The sequence below is a fragment of the Myripristis murdjan genome, chromosome 1, assembly GCF_902150065.1.
Source record: "Myripristis murdjan chromosome 1, fMyrMur1.1, whole genome shotgun sequence".
NCBI classification, from domain to species: domain Eukaryota; kingdom Metazoa; phylum Chordata; class Actinopteri; order Holocentriformes; family Holocentridae; genus Myripristis; species Myripristis murdjan.
The window spans coordinates 35,677,986-35,699,609 of NC_043980.1; the positions used below are offsets into that span (position 1 = coordinate 35,677,986).

Here is a 21,624-nt window from a genome sequence, read left to right on the forward strand (position 1 = left end):
GAAAGTACATATACACTCCTATATACAATTATGGCCATCTCCGTGTCTAAGTGTATCCCAGTCAAGGTCAAGTGTCCAGTCAGTGTCAGTAGGAGAGGTTCCTAAGTCAGTCCGAACCTCAGTCAATGTTCTGTCGTCTGGGTCCTGGGTCAGTACACAGTGGGTCTTGTGTATCCAGTCACTTAGTCTGTCGTCTGTTAACCACACCTTCACACAGTGTGATGTAACTTCAGCCACCTTATATGGTCCCCTCCATCTCCTTTTTGGTGTCCTCTGCACCTGACTATGGCAACCTGATCTGGTTCATGCAGGGCATAGTAGAACCATGCTGTGGGGGCGGATAAATGTCATAAGCATATTGTGGAATACGGAAGTCTGGTGGGTGTGAGTAGGTCGGACAACGTGCAGCCCAGTGTCTGTAGCCTCTGCATGTGTAGCATGTATCATCTCTGCTTGGCCTTGATTTGGGCTTGTGATCGTATAGTTTGCCTCGCCAAACGTTTTTGAACCAACAAGGTCTGTTCTGTTTTACCGCCTGTGAATGAGGGTAGGGTGTTAGTTCCGGGTGAGGGCTGTAAGGCACCTGAGGAGGGGGCTGCACAGGGGGTGGCACTTGAGGAGGAGCCTGTTGGAGAAGCTGTTTAACAGATGCTTTATTCTGTTTTTCTTTATCTCTTATCTCCCTTAGTTGTGATTTAACCAACTGTGTCTTAAGGGAGAACAAATCTTTTTTCTCCTGAATGCGTTGCTCAAGCTCATTATCCAGGTATTGAGTGACATGGGCCGCCCACATGTGATAGTTCATGACAGGCAGTCCTACCACCTTTTTGAGTGCAGCTTGTGTAGACGGGGGCACTGAAGCCTCAACTGCTCCCCTAAATAGCAATTCAAGAGTCTCATTGTCAACAGGATCTTCACCAGTTCTGTCCTGCCACATTTCCCGTACTCTAAGTAAATACGCAGCCCCTTTCTCATCCTCATCAGGTGGGATGCGACTCAACTCAGCTGACCGCATCTGCACCGGAAACTTTTCTCTTATGGCAGGCCAAAGAGAATGAACCAAGTGACTCAAAGGCACATCGTCTGGGTCTGCATCAGTCAGACAGTGTTGCTCTATTTCTCTCAACATTCCCAAGGACGTGCAAGTTGCAAACACACGTCTGAAATCACCCAGAGCAGGGACTACGCCTGCGCATGTCTCCAAAAATGCCTTTATCCAAGGCGCGCCCCCTTTGTTGATGTCAGGCAGCTTGGTCTTAATCAGTGTTGTGTCTAGTAGAGAAAAGGGCGAATAAGAGGTGGAGGCGCGGCCTCCAGTGGTGGTTGCTGTCACTAAAGGCATTTGATGGTGACGACGATGGGTGTCTGAACAAGTGTTAATGTTGCCATGATCATGCCTGTGAGGGTGACGTGATGAATCAACAGATACTCTCCCATCACGGAGCCCTCTTCGCTCAACAGCAAAGGGTGCCCCATGTACAGTGGTGTCACCACCTGCAGCTCCAGGGCTGTTCACGTATTCATGTTCAGACGGTGTAGCATCTGATCGAGATTGTTCTGTTGGGGGCTCAAAGGTATCAGACAAAACGACTGAAGTAGGTAGCTCTACTTCTGCCATAGCAGAAGTGGTATTTGGAGGCGTGCTAGTTGTTTTCGAGCTGGTGGGTTCACTTTGAGGCATCTGGTGTTGGATTGCTTCCAACATCGCCCTTGCCTCAGCGAAGGGACGGGGCGAGGTTGTGGGTGCCGGAGCAATCTCAGTTGCTTTTGGTGAAATTGTTTTGTCTCTGGGCCTGGCACATTGAGTCTGAATTGTTTTTGGTTTGGACGTGTTATCTCTAAACTCGGCACAGTGTGTCTCCGGAGAAGTCAAGGTCTTAACTGGCACCTCGTGAATGGGGAATTTAACTTCTCCCAAACAACACTGGCAATTAGGCAGAAATGTTTCTGTCCTTTTTGCTTCTTTTTCTGCCCATCCTCTTTGCCATACTCCTGTCTCATGAAATTTTGCTTTTGCCTCCTTTGTAGCTTTCTTACGCCACCTCTTTACTGTTTCTAACAGCACCGACCAGAAGGAGCCGGGTTTACAGTCCTTCCATTTGTCAATAACCTTTTGCAACATCATTAAATATGTACACGTGTTATTCAGAGAGGGTGAATGGCACAGTGCCCGAGTGGGGACCCGATTAAGAAGCTTCTACACGGAGCCTAGTGCTCTGTGCGCTTAATCGCTGGGGGTTCTCCCAGTCTAACCACTCGTTTTAATTCACCACCTCTGCAACACCCTAAACTAAAAAATCCCCGTTCTAATCTATTCCAATGCCCCCCTTTCAGAACTACTTGAGATCTGTGTCAGGGCAGGAATTCTCGACCAGTCTCAACTGTTCGATACACTGCCACATGCACAGTAAAAACATCAATCAAGTAGGAAACCACCCCACATTGGTATGAAAAATAACAAACTTTCCCTGTATCCTTATTGAACCTTAGGCCTGTTGTCTACAGAAATACAGGAAATTTCACCTAGTGGCATCAAGATTTTCCCCGACATCAGAACCTTTTCCCGACATCAGAACTTTTTCCTGACATCAGAACCTTTTCCTGACATCAGACTTTCTCTGTTCTCTGGTCTCTGACTATTTGGCAATAATCCGGCATCACTTTAAGTGGAAACTCTAGTGTCCTATAAAACCTTTAGATTTTAGAATTTAAATTAGAACTAGGACACTTATTCACCTTCCCTCACATGAGTCTATGTGTTTATACTTTACATGTGACCATTCAGTTGATAACACAGTTATTTATTTTCCCATAATTTTAGGCTACTATAATTTAGCGAATTTAGCGATCAGAGGGTAGCATTAATCAGACAATTTAATTTAGTATGTCCAATGTGCAGAAATTTCAGATGGAAAAAGGTTTTCTGCTTTACCTTTGTTTTAGGGCCCTGGAATTGTCTGAAAAAATTTCTCCTCCGATCGACTCCGGCGGTCCTCAATCGGACACGGTCTCAGAGTCAGTCAATCCGGGTCACCGGCACCAATTGTTAGCTCCCGATTCTTTTGTTGAAAGCCCAAGGACAGACCGGAGTCAGTCTTCAATTTTCTGATGCAATATTTATTATGGTCACATATAAAGCAAAGCAGCGCTGGTCTCAGTGTGACAGAGCTCCCGCAGGATCTCAGTCAGAAAGCGCCCTGATATCAGGAAATGATACACATTTATGTTCTTGGGCTTGGGCCTGCCCCGTACAGAGGTTGGACTTAAACACAACCGAGAATAATTGGCCAGTTACCCGGACATGGACAGGCCAACCACTGTCCATGCCTTGTTTCTGGAATGTGCTATGCTATGTGTGTGAATGTTGACTGGGCGTGTATCTAATGCAACAGACCTAAATAACAAGATAGAGAAAGTACATCTGGCTCCTGCTGTGTCTGTCCTCTGCTTAGCAGCCAAGCTGCCCTTAACTATGTAATACATTGGATAATGCAAGAAACATTGAACTATACGGCCAATTGTAACATAACCATAAAAAACGTGCAAAAGTACAAAAATGATTATGAATTTATAGAGCAGTATTTGTAGTGCTGCACATTCCTCAGATCTGCTGCTGCACTTTGCCATCCATTATTGTGCCCCAAAGCTATTTTCCTGTACTGTCATGGAGGGGGCTATAACAGCCCCCTCCACTTTGTTGGAACTTGTCGAAGCTATGAGTCAGAAAAACGCTAATACATAAACTGTCTGGGCACATACAAGTCACTGGCACTGTACAGCAAGTCCTATCAGTATCAGGTCTTAACACACGACAGCCCACTGCTATGGAGAGGAGGATATTCTAACAAAGTCGACACTATTTTGGGCCCAAAGGCATCAGGGGGATTATTTTCTCTTAAATAACCTAAAAGGTAGGCAAAAGTCACTGCAGCGCTTTACAGATGGAGGCAGTTTTTCCTATAATAAAGACATAATATTTGCACAACAGTAATGCTTTTTGTGCATTGTCTGAGTATCAAACCATGATCTCTTACTTACTACTACTACTGCCACTACTACTACTAGTACTATTGCTACTACTACTACTACTAATAATAATAATAATGATAACAATAACAATTACAATGTTCATGATTGTAAAAAACATTAAACTAATAATAGGGTATTGGTGATTATTAGATTTATTGCTCTGTCCCATATTCTGTGCAAAGCATACGTTCTGCATTAAGCTGCTCAAGGATCAAACACATTGTGGAAAAAATGGGGAATGCAGTAAAAGTTATGGTGAGTCATGCTCGGTAAAGGGTGTAAATGTATAACTTGGGGTTTTTGTCTATACAAAAGGACACCTGCCAGGCAATAGGCCCAGCTCTACACCACCCATCACCTTTCAGGGCAATTACAGTAATTATGACATCAATGCCCAGTTCAGGATGTAAACACTGAGAAACTGTTTTTGTTTGCCCCAGATTACAGAGAACTTGTCACTGTGTTTGTTTCTCACTCATCATAGCATCCTTCTAACATCTCATTATTGCAAAATGTAACAGGGACATTTGTCCAGTCTATAGTCTAATTGCTGTGGATCTGACGTTTTCACTGCAATTTTAATGACATAGAAACTAAAGCTCATTCTGCTGTTTCAGCTGATGGGATTGCCATGTCAAAGTGTCTGGACTGTAAATGTAAAACTGTGGGCTTTGCCAAGTGTTCTCACTGAATGTAATTGTACTGACATCTATCTGATATTTTCTTTCCATGAACATGTTTTCATTGGCCAAAATGGAATTTGCTGTCTCTTAAGGGAATCTTTTACATGAATAAATTATTGTAATGAATTTAGAAAAAAAAAAGAACAAAGAATTTTTTAAAATCAATTTTATTTAATTGTTATTTTCCAAAAATTATGGAGGAAAATGGAAATGTCTTCAGATTCCCTCTCTGTATATCTAGTCCTGTCCATGTGTGGCAGTGTAGGCTGTTGGATGGAGTCACTTTGAACAGGGTGTCATTTTACAGCAACATTTCAGAGGCCAAACACTGTGCAGTGAGCGGTGAAAATGTTCCCTCTTGTGGTTCACATTATTCATTTTAATGTTCACACAAAAACATTCCCACAAGGATGTCATTTCCATATGGAAGCAGAATCACAGTCTCAACAGAAGGTAGAGAAACAACAGTTTACTCCTGGAGACGGAGAAGTGGTAACAACAACCACCTCTGAGATTGTGTTTACCTCATCTGGCATGTGATTGAATCCTGTCTCCTGCATGTCCCTTGTTCTGTGCCTTCCTACTGACTCAGTAAAGAAATACCTCGCTGTCAAATTGAGTATCTGAGAATACCAGCATATATTTTGTTAATGGTGGATATCACTGTCAAACAAAACCCTTCTTTAAAAAAAACAGTATTCCTCAAAAAGTAGATCAAGGAGCTGCATCCACCGCCCCTCACCCTGATCCCTGAGCATTGAATTGTTTGTTAAAATGCTCTATTTCAGCTTACGTCCTCCCTCTGAGAGCCTCTGTGCATGCTCCTGCCTTCCAACAGCAGTTTTGTTGAGTGCCATCTGTTTGGCTTGTGGGCAGAGATTTTGTGTCGTTACCTGGAGCCATGACTGAAACCTTGGACTTTGTATAGCGATATGCCTCACAGGTCCACTTTGCAAAAAGTCACATTCATCAAGGGAACAAAGAGTGGTGCCTTTTCTATACAACTACAGGTAGAGCTTTGAAATCAGTAAGACATCTCAAAGAGCCTCCCCTTAGGTGTCATACATGGCCACAAAAGAAAGATAGATTGCCTCACAATATGAACAATGAGGCCTGTTCAAAAGGACTGCAAATACTGCTGTGAGGTATTGTAACCTTCCAGTTCAATGTGATGGAGTTCTACCCTTTCATGGAGTTTCGCTCTTTTATTCTGCACGCAATACAGTAAGTAGGCCTCATGAATTCTTTGCAGGAGCAATCTCGAGTTAAAATCAGTGCATGCTCTGTTTTGTAACAGCTAGCATGGGATGGACAATCTGACTACAGCCAGGATTGTCAGTTCTGGTGGAGGTGGAGGAGGAACTGGCAAAGGTAAGGTCTGCCAGATCTTGATGTGTAAGTGTGATAGAAATGCAAATGAAACAATGCAGGCATGCATGCATGCCTGCAGAGCCATGAGTTTAATGGATGTGTTTGTATGCTTGGATACTGGCAATATTCCTGATGGTGGCTGTTTAGAGGTGCTGATATGAAGTTAGCTGAATGAAAGTATTTAATGACAACAGTGTACAACATGGTAAAGAACAGCAGAAGATCAGCAAAACATAAAATGACAAGTATGAGAGATGAAAAAAAGAAAAACAATTCTGTGATAATAGAAAATAAAGTGGTACAAATTCAAAAGTGTAGACATTTTATTTAAGAAAATACAATTCTACCACTCTCTTTTAGGTGTTCTATTAACACATTTCTCTTTGCAGTGATCACAGAAACAGTAACAACAACAGCTAGACTGACATCACAGCCAGCAAGTGAGTTGTTCCGTTAATCTCCATTCACCCTGAGAGATGCTGTACATAACTATCTACATATCCACACTGTGGTGATTTAGATAATTTCTTTTTAGGACTGAAAGCAGCTTCTCTATGCATGCTTTGCATTGGAGCTGATTGAGAATTGTGAAATGTGTTATTGCTGTAGTTTGCCACTAGGGGTCGCTTGTAGCTCAAAAAGTGGTGCGACAAAACCTTTCCCCAACAGCTCTGACTAGGGGAGAAGAAAGTCATTACCCAGGGCAGTACCAGCAGCACTGACAGAAACTGTTACTTTATGCAAGTTCCATAAATCAGTCTCATAGGAGAGCGGAGGGGTTTAACGGTATGGACTAAGGCATGCTCAGGCACAGTCCCAGGAAAACAGACACTTAGACAGGGAATGCTATTTGATCACAAAAGACGTTCCTATTATAAGCGAATGTTTGCTTTGCAAGTGCTGTCTTGCAGCTGAAACTCAAAAGGCATTTAGATAGTAGCCATCTTTACACCAGCGGGCAGAATGTCATCTGAGGTGTGGATGAGGGCTTTGACAAGATCAGCTTTTCAAAGATTAAATGATGACGTGATTAATGGTATTTTTAGATCATTTCGTATTGCTATAAATAAGCATGGCAATTGAATAAATTACTGACTACTCCTCTCTTTGACTCCTCTCCACTCATCTACAGCAGCCTTGGGTGATCCCTCACTGGGTGTTGGGCTCTCTGGCAGAGCTGAGGGAGGGTCAGGTGGCAGAAGCAGTTCAGCACTGATCACCTCTAGTGGCTCCTCTTCCTCCAGCTCTAGTGGATCTGGAGTCAGCAAGGGCACTGGAGGCATCATTGTCACTTCTCTAGGGCCTTCCTCCATCACAGCCTCAGGTGAAGGAAGCTCAGGAGCTGTGGAGTTTGAGTCTAGTCCAGCGGGAGGGGGCTCCAATGTCTCCTCCATGTTTGCAAGTGGTGGTGGAAAAGGAGGAGGTGGTTTAGGTGCTGTGACTGTTACCACGGTGACCAAGACCAGCTACAATTCAGGTGGATCAGGGGGTGCAAAAAGGGGCTCATCGTCTACGACAGCGTACTCACCTGTTCCAAAGGAGAGGAAGAGCATGAACACCGTGACAGCAACTCGCGCCGAGGCTTTAGACGGTCAGTCAGGGTTCAAGGTCAATCCCTTCGTCCCTCTTTAGCAAACTTTGTTGTTTGATTTTTCACATTTTGTTAAGGAACCATACAGCTTTATGATTAAGACTGCATTTTCATGTCGATGTTACAGCTTTTGTGTGGATTTGGACAGTCAAGTGAGGACTATAGTGATGTGTCCTTTCCTTTGTTGCCCTGTTTCAGGGAGTTCAGGAAGTTCAAGTGGGAATTCTTCTCCAGAATTCCCCAGGAAGGAGTATGGTAACTGTCAGCTGATTCTGGCATTATAATATGGAATGTGTATATAGCATTCAAAATCACCTATGTATTAACTTGTTTTTCTTTTAGCTACTGCAAATGCAAATTCAAGTTCTGCCACCAGAGGGAAGACCCAGAGCAGATATAACATAACACTTAGAGTCACTAAACCTCAGACACAAATCTGTGTGAAGCCTGGCCTCTAATGATGAAAAGGAGGGTACTTGGTCTTTGGTGGCACATGATGTCACCACCTGCTGTATTACATGGCTGGTGACTGAAGCCCTAAACCTTATATGGGAGAAAAGTTTTGGTGCATTAACCTCTGTGGGTCAAACTCTCAAACCGTGCAACACTTCTAACCAACATCTAACATCACTGTTGGGTGTGGTCATACCGTATGTCAGGTCATACATTGTTGCATTTTTGACTAACTACCTTTGCTGTGTCCTGCAGCTCAGGGTGGAGTTACACAGCTAAGAGAAGTATCATGTAACCCCACTTCACAATCAATTCCACTGGCCATTGACCCACTGCTGTTCTACTTAGACTAACATTGTTAGTCTACGATGGTTAAGATAAGGTTGAGGTGTAACTCTGCCCCATTCTCCAGGATGCAGCCAAGACCTTTTCTTTCTGACCATTCAAGAGTGATGTATCACTGTTGGATATATAAAATTACATCACTACAGTAACAATTTCAGCCACTAGAGGCCGGCAAAGTATATATATTTTTTGCCTTGGTTTCATGCCACTTTAAAGAGACACTGTGCAAAATTTATGGCTGACTGGAGTATCGACTCCACTGCCAAAAAAAAAAAAAAAAAAAAAAAAAAAAATGGAATACTCATGTAACCTATCAGTGAGTCAGATCACTGACAACTTTAAAGACTCAACCTTTAAACTTTGCACTTACTCTGCATTTTTTGTCAGTTTAATCTAATCAGTCCTCACTTCAGTGTAGCTTTTCATGGAGCAATTTTAAGGGGAATATCCATAAACAACTCATATAAATACAATTTAGATTGTTATTACAATTTCCATAGGTTGTAGTGGGTATGACATCAGTAGTTTCTTCTGTTTCAGAGAGTGAGATCCGAGCCAGACTTCAGAGTGCTTCTCCATCAGCAAGTTGTGAGTAGGACCCAACACAGCTGTGAATATGCCAGCCGATTCTCATTCCCAGAGCATCAAATACCGCACGTTTGTCATGCCCTTCTGCATCTGATACCGACGCCAAAGGCCCCCATTAGAGGCCAAAGGCACCCTTTGGCGTCAGTACTTAACCTTTCCCTATCCTTAACCAAGTGGTTTTTATGCCGAAACCTAACCTTCCCCTAACCTTAACCAAACATTTTTGTTGCCTAAATCTAAGCACGTGACACTGACACCTGACAAAAGCGAGAAAGCCCAGTGTATCTCATCCTGATGCTGAAGGGTGCCTTTCACATTGATATCAGATGCAAAAAGGGGCATGAATTAGCTGCGGCCTTTGACAAGCTGGGAATGAGAATGTGTTGCAGCCATGACACATCCAGTCCTAAAGCAAGTCCTGCCAAAATTCCCTCTGAACTTTCTTTGCTTAAGTATCATTTAATTGTATTTAAAATGCACTAGACTGTCTCTTTTGCATGCTTTTATACACTGTTGATTTGTTATACAATGCAACTTAATAGGAAGTGAATATGAATTGGAGACAGGAAGGATACTTGCTGAAGGTGTGTAATCTACAGGGACAGAGTTGGATGATGTGAAGCGACTACTTAGAGGCAGCCAGTCCAGTAGCATCAGCCCCCCTCGCTCCCCTACCAACACCCTGCCCAGCCCCAAGAAGGCCAGCGTGGACACCAGGACCATGTCTGAGAGCTCACACACAGGTAGCAGCCTATGTGTTCACTCTGGATGGTCTCAGAGACAGTAGCCTGGGGCAGTGATAATCCAAAGATTGCTAAAGTGGGTTTGGGACTGGAGGCCTGAGAGTCTGCAGGTTTTCTTTCCAATCAAAAAGCACACAAGCAGGTTTCACTGATTATAATACAACATTCAGATGATGCACAGTACATGAGTTGCACTTTGCATGTTCTTTGCATCTATAATTTTTATGTCACTCCTTTTAGGCCAGTATGACAGCATTTGGTCTGGAGGAGTGAGCAGTAGCTATGGTTACAGCACCAACCCCAACAACCTGTCATCTTCCTCCACTCTTTACCATTCAGGTCAGTCGTATGACAACACATTGCACAGTTTCATCAATAAAACACTGCCTTTGTGGAGCAAGAAAATCAAAGCTACACAGCTCTCTAACCAATACCCCTCCACTATCACAGTGTTAAAGTTAGCTTGGCAAAGGGGGATTTCTTTTTCCCGCAAAAGTGGACTTTGCTATGATGATCAGAGGATGAATCATCTAAGACCTTTAGCTTAAAAAAGGCAATTAAAACATTATTCTGTTTGGCACAGGAGTTCCTTTGTACCATGCACCATGAAGCAATAAATTAAAATAAAAGAACAGAAATCAGCAAGGGATATGTGATGAATATTTTGAGAATATTTGACTTTTAAATTTCCCATGGCTTTTGCTTTTTCTAAAAATGCATGGCAAAAGGCATTAATGTGTGCTTACACTCACAATTCCAGTCTACTTACTATTGACTAGAGCCAACAATTCACTGGCTTTATATTGGGAAAAAACAATGGCTGAGCAAAGGCAGATGCCAATAAAATAACATTATGAAGAAAAAAAAGTGATATAATGATATTTGGGAGTTGCTTATGAATTTTCCTTAAAAAAAAAAAAAAAAAAGGTAATATTGAGCTGTGGAATCAGTAAATAAGAAATCATCAAAACCACACTGAGGGTGTGAATATGAGGGTTGTACATTATTACAGGCATCACTTTGTGTTGCACTTTTATTATATGTGTTTCTTATTTTTTATTGTCTTAATTATTATTATTATTATTATTATTATTATTATTAGTAGTAGTAGTAGTAGTAGTAGTAGTAGTAGTGGTGGTGGTAGTGGTAATAGTATTCTATGCCATGCTTTTGTATTTTGGTGCCTGTATTTTCAATTTATTACATTATATTCAGATTACAAACTATCCTCTTCAAGGGTGGTTGGATGGATGGAGTGGGAAAGACTTGCATGGGATAAAAGAGGGGGAGAAAATTGTATGTCTCTGCTGTATACTCTCCTGTATAAGCTCAGGTATATCCTCCTTCTATTCTATTCTATTCTATTCTATTCTTTGCATGTTCAGGACTTCAGAACAACCTGACTCTGAGCGCTCCCTCTGTGAGCAGTGGGCTGTCTGCCAGCAGTACTGGTGAGCCTCTTCCTCTTATGTCTGGCCCAGTACGATTCCAGCTCCTGCTCCTAATAATAGATAACCTTGGGCATGTTTCCTCTCTGTCTCAGTTCCAGTGTATGGAGTTCAGAATAACCTGGCCAGTGCCACTGCCACTGTCCCCCCTAATGCAGTCAGCGCACAAACAGGTACGGAGATAAGGCAGTGACACACAAAGCAACATTACTGTCAGGTGACGCCAGAGGCAGAGGCCAACACTGGTCAAGGACTTCCTTTTGTTGCTTTGATCACATGATAATATCTTGTTGCCAAAAAATATGCCTATTTGATTGTTGTTGTTTTTTTTTGTTGTTGTCTCCAGAGAACAATGTCCACACAATAAAAATGGAAGAAAATGTGTGTGGGTGTGTGTGTATAGGTATGTGTAGATAGATAGATATAGATATAGCTATAGGTATATTGTATTTACATTGTGTATTGTGTTTCTTCTTCTTTTTGCAGTTTACGGTGTACAGAAAAATGTCTCCAGCACTGGAATAACTGCAAGCACAGGTTAGCAACATACACAGACATAATGCTTTCAGAGTGAGATGGAACACAGAGGGGGTAATATAATAATATAGTGGCTTACAAACACAGCTGGTCTTCAAAATTAGGTTATCATGTAATTTAAAAGCATTTTTGTGAAGTGAGAAAACATATGAAAAATCCTCTCAGAATTGTTGCACTTTTAAAAACTTTTGACCTGAAAGTTCATATAAAGTGACATAATTTATAATATAAATCCAACACATACAGTATATTCAATATATTAAATATCATTTTCTTTACAAACTTACATGACAATGCAGTCATTTCAGAAAATAAATCATCAAGCAGAGTTTTTTTTTTTTTTTTTTTGGTGCATTCAAAAATTCTCTTACATTTATTCATATTTACTTTACCACAACATCACTGGATACTGTCTTCACTTGGTCAGTCTCAAATTATTTATTATTATTATTATTATTTATTTATTTATTTATTTATTTTTGTATTTTTCACAGGGACCCCCAGTGGTGGCTGTGGCGATGAGGTCTTCACCAAGGACTATAAGTTCATGTTGCTGGAGAAGGAGAACACGCCTGTCAAGAAGGAGACGGAGAGGCTGGTCATGACCAAAGACACCGGGAAGCAGTTCATCTCTGATGCACCTGTTGCTGCTGGTATAACTTAATACTAATACAACTACTGCTAGTATTGCTACTGCTGCTACTACAGCGACTGCTCCTGTTGCCACTACTGGCACAGATGCTATTAGCACTGCTACTGCTACTAAAACAAAGACTTTTATGAGTAGAAAGCTGCAACAGCTTAATTAATAACATCCACCATGGTTGGTGATGTTAGGACAAACTGTCATTGATTTATGGCCAAATTTTTGCCAGGCCCATGCGTGTGTTTGGAACTGGTGGTGCCCCCTATCGAGTGCTTTCACATGTCAACATTGTACTGAAACATATCCTACAAGTTTGGTAATAATGACAGGGCAATTTCTGATTTATAGTCTGATTTGTGTTAATGCATGGCCATTATTTGCATTTGTAGCGCCACCTAGTGGTCACTTTGAATAAAGTGTTTTGCATATGTTTCGGGTCCTTATGTGGAAATATCCTGACAGTTTCATAAAAATTGGACAACCGATTGTTGATTTATAGTCTGATTTGTGTAATGCCACACCCATTTGCTTGCATTTGTAGCACCCCGTAGTGATTAATTTGAGTGAAACTTCCAGGGTATGTTTCAGGTGCTTGTGTGGACACATCCTGGAAGTTCTGTGATGATTGGACAAACAATTTCTGATTTATAGTCTGATTTGTGTTATGCCACAGGATGAGGATTTTCGGTCAGAATACATTGCGATATCTCAGAACAAAATACAGTTTTCTACCAGTGGTAAGCGAAGGCTTATTTGTTCTATCCTTCAGCTGCCTTCTCTGGGGACTCACTGAAGAGAGAGAAGCAGAAGATATCAGCCAGCGCAATGGAGGAAGGAGCCGATGCTACATGTAGACTCAAACAGAGCAAATCTTTTGGATTTCAGGATTTATCACAGTATTTCTTCATCACATTTTGTTTAAAATAAGAATATAAATAAATGCTGTTTTCTTTTTTTTTTTTTCCCAAAGCAGCAACCCTGAAAGTTGCCACAAAAGACAAAGCCACCTATGCAGGTATATTACCTCAAAATAGCTTAAATATCACTTTTCATTAGAACCATTATTTACTCAGGTACTTGCTGGCCTAGATTGAAATCCTGCCAGATCCCCGTGTTCTGTGGCTCATCTGGGGATGGAGAATGCTCTTATCTAAGATTGCATATTAGGAAGGAGGCTGTTAAGTGCAGCTCTCATGTTTTTACTCAAAATTTGTAGAAAAGAGAGAAAAGACGTTTTTTATGCCTCCCTCATCATCAAAAATGTATTTTTGAAAATGGCTCAAGGCCTATGTAGCTTTACAATTGGCTTTCCTCTGAAAAAAAACAAAAAACAAAACAAAAACAACAACAACTAGTGACACATTAAGCTTAATAAAATTTTACGCTTAAAACATAAGACACAGTAAGTAAAATTCTTGATATTTTCAAGTACCTACTTGGAGTGTCACCATTTCATTGTGACTAAGTCAAAGGTTATCTGACTGTAAGCCTTAACGAAGAAAATGAAAAACAAATTTGATCACTTCTTTTCAAGAGTCTCATTTATCTGAAAGATTATTCTTTTGAAAGCAAGACAAGAAAAAGAATCTGATGAATCAATGTTGTTAACTTTTTTTTGTATTTAAGGCTTTCTCAGCTTAAAAACCCTAAACCTGTCCCTCCACTCCTCTGTCTGTCAGAGCTCAGTAAAGATGAGTGTGGCTCAGGCCTGTGCTCCAGCTGCAGCTGGTGGAAGTGGCTGCTAGGCCTCCTTCTCGGCCTGCTGCTCCTCCTTGGCCTCCTCTTTGGACTCATCGCCTTGGGTAAAGCAGCAGAACATCCTGTGTGCTCTCTATCAGCATTTATTTTACCTTTTTGAAGATCAATGCACATTATCTCCTAGCTTGTCCATTAGTATCCAGGAGTAAGCAGTGTTAATCAACAGCTTCTATTTTAACATTTGGCATCTCTCTTAAACAAGGTAGACCTGTCTTATGTGTTGTAAAAGATGTCCAACTCAATCTTATTTTTCTTGAAACAAGGTATAAAAAAATCGGTCAGTTGGATGAGGTAATCCTGCTTTTTTCTGATTAATTTTTTTTGCAAGCAAGTATAATTAAGTTGAAATAAGGGAAAATAAAGCTGATCAGGCCACTGGTATCAAGAAAGTTATCAAGGATTATCTCATCCCACTGGCAGATTCTTTTTTTTTTATTTTTTGTAACATTGAATATAAGACTAAATGACTTGTTGAGATGGACTGTTTTGTGTTTACAGCAGTCTTGCCTGAATATTAAGTCAGTCATCACATATTATCTCACACCTTCTCTCTTGTCTCACAGCTGAGGAAGTCAAACGTCACAAGAGCCGCATTGAGGCGCTGGAAGCTGCCACAGGCACCGTGTCAGCCAGGTCCAGTCGCTACTCTGCCTCGTCTGCTGTCAACATCATCGACCCATTAGAGTCAGCATACATTGACAAAAGCTCTGCTGGCTCTACCCTGACCCGCTCTGATAATGGGATCAGCCTGGGGGCTTCTGGACCCGGGGCAGGGCTCGGTGGTGCAGCAGGACAGGACGGCTCGGCCCTGCAGAGAACTGTGCAGGAGCTGCTCAGGGCTGAGCTGCGCTCTGATGCTGTGAAAGGTACTGCATTAAAGAAATATTAATCATCTTTCTTCAATCCGTTAACCTATCAGTCAAAGAAATGATCAGCCCACTAGAGAGCGAATGAACCTGAATGTGATTGATCCCAACATTTTTAAAAATGTTTTTAGATATGCTTGCACACTCAATGAAAGGAGCAAGAGGAGACCCAGGGCCCAAAGGTACGTTAGCCTAAATCAAGTTGAAAATTTATAGCTGGGAATACTGCATTTCTATTATTTCACCTTTGTCCATATCCTTCACCGTACTAGTTCTTTCTTTACAGGTGATCCAGGGCCACCAGGATCGAAAGGTGAGGTGTCAATATGCTTCTAGTTATGTCTCCTTGTTGAACTATAGTTATAGATTTTTAAAAAATGTAAATTTTTTTTTTTTTTTTTTTTTTTTTTTTTTGCAGGTGATAATGGCTTCCCTGGTCTGCCAGGTAAGAGTTACGGTGATTGCTCCTCCCTGCATTCTATTCTAAATTCACAACATTATGGCAAATGGAGAGTCGACCAACTCGCTGCTTCTCCCATCTCTCCACACATTATTTGTTTGTGTAGGTCCTCCTGGGCAGATGGGCCACCCTGGAGTGGAGGGACCAAGGGGACCAAAGGGAAGCACAGGTGACGTTTGGTTTAGTTTGCACATGTAGTGCAACGTAACACTCACATGCTGTGTTACATCTGTGTTACTTGAGGAGGAGGCACTTGGAAAGAGTAAATATGTTGTTCTGTTTTTTTTTCTGTTGTCATTGACTTCTACTCCCTTCATGAGCAGGTGAACCCGGCGCTGAGGGCCCACCAGGCCAGAGGGGCCAAGATGGTCCAATGGGACTCCGTGGAGAGATTGGACCACCTGGAGCTGGAGAGAAAGGAGACAGAGGTAGAAAATCTGTTCGTCTCACTCTCATCACGTTTCATATCATAGATAAACACGACAAATATGAGAGTCATGCGTTTGAGGTGTTCAGCCAGTGATCATGGAACTGTTGACAGGATCTCCAGGTGAGCCAGGGAGTCCCGGTCTTGCTGGTGTTGCTGGGCCTGTGGGTCCTAAAGGTAAGGTCAAAGGTCATTATAGCATATTGGTCAGATTGAATCAAAACTGAAGCCGTGGGAATGTGTTTAGAGATACTGATCATGTTGATAGTCAGTATGACATTACAGCATGTTTTTGTGTGTGTTGTGTGTGTTTGGTTTAGGTGACATGGGACAGCAGGGTGCCTTTGGGATCCCCGGTAAACACTGTGGCATTGTGGCATTTTGTCTGCACGGGTGAAAGTAACTGGTTCCATTTAGTCGTATTACTGAAGTGCATTTTTGCTGAAGTATTGTACTAAGCTACATAAGCTTCATATCACGCCCACTACAGTGTGCAAATCCTACAAGCTCTCTGTAAGCATCAGAAAATAGACCCTCATAAGAATAATATGTCTTCACTTTTTTGGGGCTGTTACAATTTAACTTGTAAAGATCTCATTTTACAAATTTATTCTTTCTGAAAAGTAACTTTTGATTACACTTCAAATGAGGAGCTCCTGGGTCAAAAGGTATAGGACCTTTTGCAAAATACACTTTACTCCTCTTTGAATTTGACAGGTTAGGCTCCATGTACACTGGCATACAGAGGACGAAATGCAGTCTTCTAAAATCCGTGTTTTGTTGCAGTAGGGTGAGAACCTCACAACTCCAAGATTGTTGATTTCATGTTTTAAATTCAGCTGAATGGGTTGAGCAAATCACTTAACTCTTTGCCTTACAATATCATTACAAAAGCCAGTGGATTAGATTTAAATGCATGGCAGTTCACTTCAAAACAAAGCTGTTTTCCATAGTTTTTGAAAAATCTGACTGAGATACAGGGCCTCTACCCCAAAATGATTTCAATAATTTGTGTCAACTTAAAAGCATATCAAAACAATACAGAGAACTTTGAACATTTTTGTAGAGTCAGTTACAGTAGTACAGTAGTGAATAAGGATACCCTTGCTAGTGTCTCTAGTGACTCTTGCTATTGTCCTTGATCCAGGTGACCGAGGAGCACCAGGACCACAAGGGGCTAAAGGAGTTCAGGGGGAGCAGGGAAAACGTGGTCCAGCAGGTATGTACTACTATAGGCCTGCTTTTATCATTTATGCACAGTATAACAGGCCTGACACTGGTTATTTCAATTAAGAGTTAAATAAACAATGTTTCGTCTTCAGGTTGAAAGTTCTGGTTGCAACACTTTTATTATTTTGTATTTGTTTGTGTTGTGTCAGCCATCTTACCTTTTACATGATGCTTGAACTGTTAACAGAAAGTAAAAGGTTAGAATTGATAACTTTGTAATTCCATGTGGCATAATCATTGATAGGCAGGGTGTTTAAAGACTATTTTTGAAGTGCACAGGTCCTTATACTGTCTTCATTTTGATTATCTAAAAGACTGAAAAAGCCTGTTAAAATAGTTAACTGTCATTTTTATTGTATTAAAATGTATGTCTTAAAATCATCAAATTTCTCTATTAATGTTCAAAGTTGTGCTATCCCACAAATAACATTACAGAAATCTTTAAGTTTTTTAAAGGGTTGTTATAGAAGAGTAAAGTGGGTTCAATTTGGTTTTTGTTCTCTTCATTGTCAAATGTGAACCAGGACAACCTGGACCAAAAGGCCCAGCTGGACCAACTGGACCTAAAGGATCTATGGGTGAGGAGATCACTTGCAATAAATACAAACCTGCTTATTCACTGAACAAGCAGATATCTATCTATCTACAGCAGTCTGCAGTAATAAAGTGTGAATTCTGTTCGTGGAAGGAATTCCCATTCATAAAAGCAAATCAGTGGTACTAATCCAGAAAAAATTTCACCAATTAAGCAGACTGATGTAACAGTCCCTATAACCATTAGACCATTCTTGGACAATCGCAGAACATCAGTTAGTTTTGTTTTCGGTAAAGATTGTCTTATAAATTGTAACGTCTCTGTATAAATTTCAGGTGATGTGGGTTTGCCAGGTCAGAGAGGACCAGCAGGATCTCCAGGAGATGCAGGCTTCCCAGGTACCAGAACAACATCACAAATCATGTCCATGATCAGACCTCAGCACCTTGCAGCACTGATCCATGACTGTGCTACTTCAAAGCTCTATTCCTGCTGTATGTGTGCAAGCCTCATGAGTAAAATGTCATTCTCCTGTAGGCACCCCTGGGCTTCAAGGACCTCCTGGTAGGACTGCTGTGGTAAAGCACTGTTCATTCTGATTTCTGTCTAGATTCAAGTTTTTATTTTCTAATATCTTTTACATGACCATTGCTTGTAGGCATTCCTGGACATCCAGGGCAACCAGGTGCTAAAGGTGATGTGTCGTTCACTTTTGATTGACTTTTGTTTATTACTTTACTTACTAATTGACTTTGTTAAAATCAACATCTTTGGATTGAAACTCTTGTAGCTGATATTTTTTGCCAGTATTCTGAATCCAAAATTCCACAAGATGACAAGCTTTAAATTCACTATTGAAGCCTAGAACTGCCAAGGTGGAAAAGCCTGCAAAGTTGGTGAGCAGCTGCTCACAGCAGGGTGAGGCAGGTTTTATTGCATGTTTTATAGATGGACACCTTTGGAGTCAGTTTAGTAAAGCCACATCCTCTCTTCTATGTTGATAGTGGGCACCACTTGACCAGTCAATATCTGATTTATTTAAATTGAAATTAGGCAATATTGGCCTAATATATATTCAAACTGATATATGAACCTAATTGTAGACTTTATGCTTCATCACCACATCATCTAACATGGCATTATCTTTTAGGTGAAGCAGGAGCACCTGGTAAAGTCATCAGTGCAGGTAAGAGTGACAGTGTTGATTTGTACATGGACTTTCATACTGTGCATTGGTTTCCATGAGTTAAGCCCTGGAAACACTTCCATATGTGTCTTGTGTCCAGTTGGCTCTAGCACGGTGACTATTCCTGGACCTCCAGGACCTGCTGGACCCCCGGGTGCTGTTGGACCCCCTGGCCTCTCTGGTCCCATTGGCCCTGCTGGTGTCCCAGGACGACCTGGTAGATCCATACTCTTTAATCTTTTATCTTTTATCAGATGGGCCAAAAAACACATGGTTAGACTGAATATAATTGGGGTCCTTTGAATTGCCAAGTAGAATAAATAGAAGACATGTTGGTGGCAATAAATTGATATGAAGTTTGCTGTTGAGTACTGTATAGATATACAGTATTGGTTTTTCTTTGAATATACCTTGATATTATAAATTAGGTCTCAAGGGAGAACAAGGAGAAAAGGGAGACAGAGGAGAGCCAGGAAGACCTGGCGAGCCGGGCATCAGTGTCAAGAGTGTGGAAACTGTCAGTGCCACTCGAACTGGGAGTGAGTGCCTCTCTGTTTCCTTAACACTGTGTCACTTCATCACCACAACAAGCAACTGTCTTCCACCCACTGTACTGTTGTCAAGCCGAGAACTGAAGCCTGACTTGCTTTTGCTTTTGTAGGCCCTCTGGATAACAGCATCATCTAAATGCCTAGAATGTAAAAATATAACAAGAACACTCATACAAAATGTTTGTGTTTAGATCTTGGGTTTGTGCTTTTATTTTCTTTTATTTCTATTATTTTTTATTCGTAACAGGACTTTCCTCAGCAGTTGGATTTCCAGGTCCACCAGGACCACCAGGGCCACCTGGAGCACCTGGTCCTCAGGGTGCTCCTGGTATGTTGGTTGTCATAAAGCTTTTTAAAACATGCAAATCTGTAGTGGCATTAGTGCAAAGCTACTTTGGACTAATGCCACTTGGACCACATAGCTGTGGTCCAAATGCTTATAGTGACTGCTACTCAAATTTCTGTCATCATGTTCCTCTAGGTGAGACAAAGGAGGGTGCTCCGGGACGCAGAGGTCCTCCTGGAGAGCCAGGTAAACGAATGTCTCTACATAACTCTTCGATAGATGGATGGAAGGATGGATAGATGGACAGACAACAAAAAACATTCTCTTATTATTCTATTATTGCTACTCTGGCTATTTAGATATATTACTTATATTACTTCTCTTACTATTTAAATCTAATTCTAAATGAGTTGCTGGCCTCATAGGTATTGGGTTACCTGGACCACGAGGTGAGAAAGGAGAACCTGGCAGCTTTGTGCCCACCTCAGGTTCGTGACAAACATGTTACTGCAACAATGTTAAGCTAACTGTATGTCAAAAGAAATTCTATCACAGTCATTCTTTGGTGTCCATGCTTAATGCATTTCTCCCTGATTTGTCTCAGAAACCTTCTTTGCTGGACCACCTGGACCACCAGGACCTCCAGGCCCGAAGGGCTCACCAGGTAGACTCAACTAAGTAGCTTTTTGTTATGGTGTCCTGGTTCGAGATAGCTCACAAGCCTGTGTGGGAGGGGTAGCAGCATAACAAGAGTAGTCATATGAATTATTGAGAGAAGAAATTACTTCTTTATATAGCTTTTTTTTTTTTTTTTTAAGTGTAACGTTATTGCAAGTTTATTATTCATTCTCCTTAGGTGACCGAGGTCCCCAAGGATACGAAGGTAAGGAAAAGAACAAGGTAAAAATTACCTACCTTAACAAAAAGGGAACTTGGCATGCATCAGCATGCAGCCTTTTAAAACGCCAGAAGTCTTTATGGCTAAATGTCATTGTGACTGTTTCAGGAGAACCAGGTCAGCCAGGTTTACCAGGAAGTCCAGGGGATCCCGGTGTTGGTACGTTAAGAAACTTATTGATGTATTTTTTCAAATCTATACTAGATATACTGTACTGTGCAAAAAAGTACCATCATTTTTGGCAGTTACAATCTGTACTCTTCACAAATACAGTGATAGAAAGTAGCCACTGTCTGGTGGTTATGTTCCAAAGTTCAGGAGAAAATGCTTCATTTTTTCAAATCCCTTGCTACTTTTATCTATACATGGAATCTGACAACAGGCTGATGGGACCACTGACCCTTCTGCTTGGAAATGGCTCACTCAGCAGTTGATGAACTGAACTGTACCAACAATCATAGGCTAAAAGGACAGCTGAACCTTTGACTTTTTCAACAGTCTGCTCAGCAGCTCCAAAGCCAAGTTGCATCAGCATATAGTAAGCTGAATAATCTAACATGGTTATGCCAAGAGCTAAGAATGGTGTGTGACTACCCATCTCTGCTACCATAGCTATTCAATCATATGAAATACAACTCCTGTCTTAGTCACGGGATATATTTCCATGCTTTGGACCCCAGCTGGTGTCCCTTCATTTCAGCCACAGTCACTAGCTGCTTTTCCCAGCTGTCTAATAAATTCCCTTTTTTGGTCTCCCTTAAAAAAAATCTAAACCTCCAGTGACTGTTGGCCAATGTGGCTACATATCCATAGCATCCCAATCGCATGAGCTGAGAACAAATTAGCCTCAGGGGGCACAGGCCAATTTTTTAGGTGTTCCAGAGTGCTACTCTTTTCCTCCCCCAAGACTGGTGAAGTCATTTTTTTAAATTTTGAGTGGTCATTTTGGGTTATTGTTTAAAGTTAGGGTTGGGCATAGGTGGGTTTTAACTA

General features: G+C 41.4%; 1 protein-coding gene across 4 annotated transcripts in view; it reads left to right on the top strand.

The window, feature by feature from the left end:
* The first annotated feature begins 3,785 nt into the window (after positions 1-3,785).
* Positions 3,786-21,624, top strand: part of LOC115357101 (collagen alpha-1(XVII) chain-like) — a 29,709-nt gene continuing 11,870 nt past the window's right edge. The window contains exons 1-37 of one of the 4 annotated variants that reach the window (XM_030048467.1): positions 3,786-3,911; positions 6,010-6,083; positions 6,473-6,523; positions 7,216-7,674; positions 7,873-7,929; positions 9,013-9,060; positions 9,660-9,803; positions 10,044-10,142; positions 11,189-11,254; positions 11,347-11,424; positions 11,738-11,788; positions 12,283-12,441; positions 13,204-13,284; positions 13,405-13,449; positions 14,114-14,236; positions 14,756-15,058; positions 15,190-15,240; positions 15,345-15,371; positions 15,477-15,503; positions 15,625-15,687; positions 15,842-15,946; positions 16,060-16,122; positions 16,266-16,301; positions 17,093-17,164; positions 17,700-17,753; positions 18,046-18,108; positions 18,248-18,274; positions 18,369-18,404; positions 18,861-18,896; positions 18,997-19,113; positions 19,325-19,435; positions 19,695-19,775; positions 19,929-19,979; positions 20,159-20,221; positions 20,338-20,397; positions 20,590-20,616; positions 20,740-20,790. In XM_030048467.1, the coding sequence (XP_029904327.1) occupies positions 6,020-6,083; positions 6,473-6,523; positions 7,216-7,674; positions 7,873-7,929; positions 9,013-9,060; positions 9,660-9,803; positions 10,044-10,142; positions 11,189-11,254; positions 11,347-11,424; positions 11,738-11,788; positions 12,283-12,441; positions 13,204-13,284; positions 13,405-13,449; positions 14,114-14,236; positions 14,756-15,058; positions 15,190-15,240; positions 15,345-15,371; positions 15,477-15,503; positions 15,625-15,687; positions 15,842-15,946; positions 16,060-16,122; positions 16,266-16,301; positions 17,093-17,164; positions 17,700-17,753; positions 18,046-18,108; positions 18,248-18,274; positions 18,369-18,404; positions 18,861-18,896; positions 18,997-19,113; positions 19,325-19,435; positions 19,695-19,775; positions 19,929-19,979; positions 20,159-20,221; positions 20,338-20,397; positions 20,590-20,616; positions 20,740-20,790 (3,049 nt within the window). In that variant the 5' untranslated portion in view covers positions 3,786-3,911; positions 6,010-6,019. The remainder of the gene's footprint in view (positions 3,912-6,009; positions 6,084-6,472; positions 6,524-7,215; positions 7,675-7,872; positions 7,930-9,012; positions 9,061-9,659; positions 9,804-10,043; positions 10,143-11,188; positions 11,255-11,346; positions 11,425-11,737; positions 11,789-12,282; positions 12,442-13,203; positions 13,285-13,404; positions 13,450-14,113; positions 14,237-14,755; positions 15,059-15,189; positions 15,241-15,344; positions 15,372-15,476; positions 15,504-15,624; positions 15,688-15,841; positions 15,947-16,059; positions 16,123-16,265; positions 16,302-17,092; positions 17,165-17,699; positions 17,754-18,045; positions 18,109-18,247; positions 18,275-18,368; positions 18,405-18,860; positions 18,897-18,996; positions 19,114-19,324; positions 19,436-19,694; positions 19,776-19,928; positions 19,980-20,158; positions 20,222-20,337; positions 20,398-20,589; positions 20,617-20,739; positions 20,791-21,624) is intronic. The other 3 variants (XM_030048485.1, XM_030048476.1, XM_030048494.1) reach the window with 3 other exon arrangements.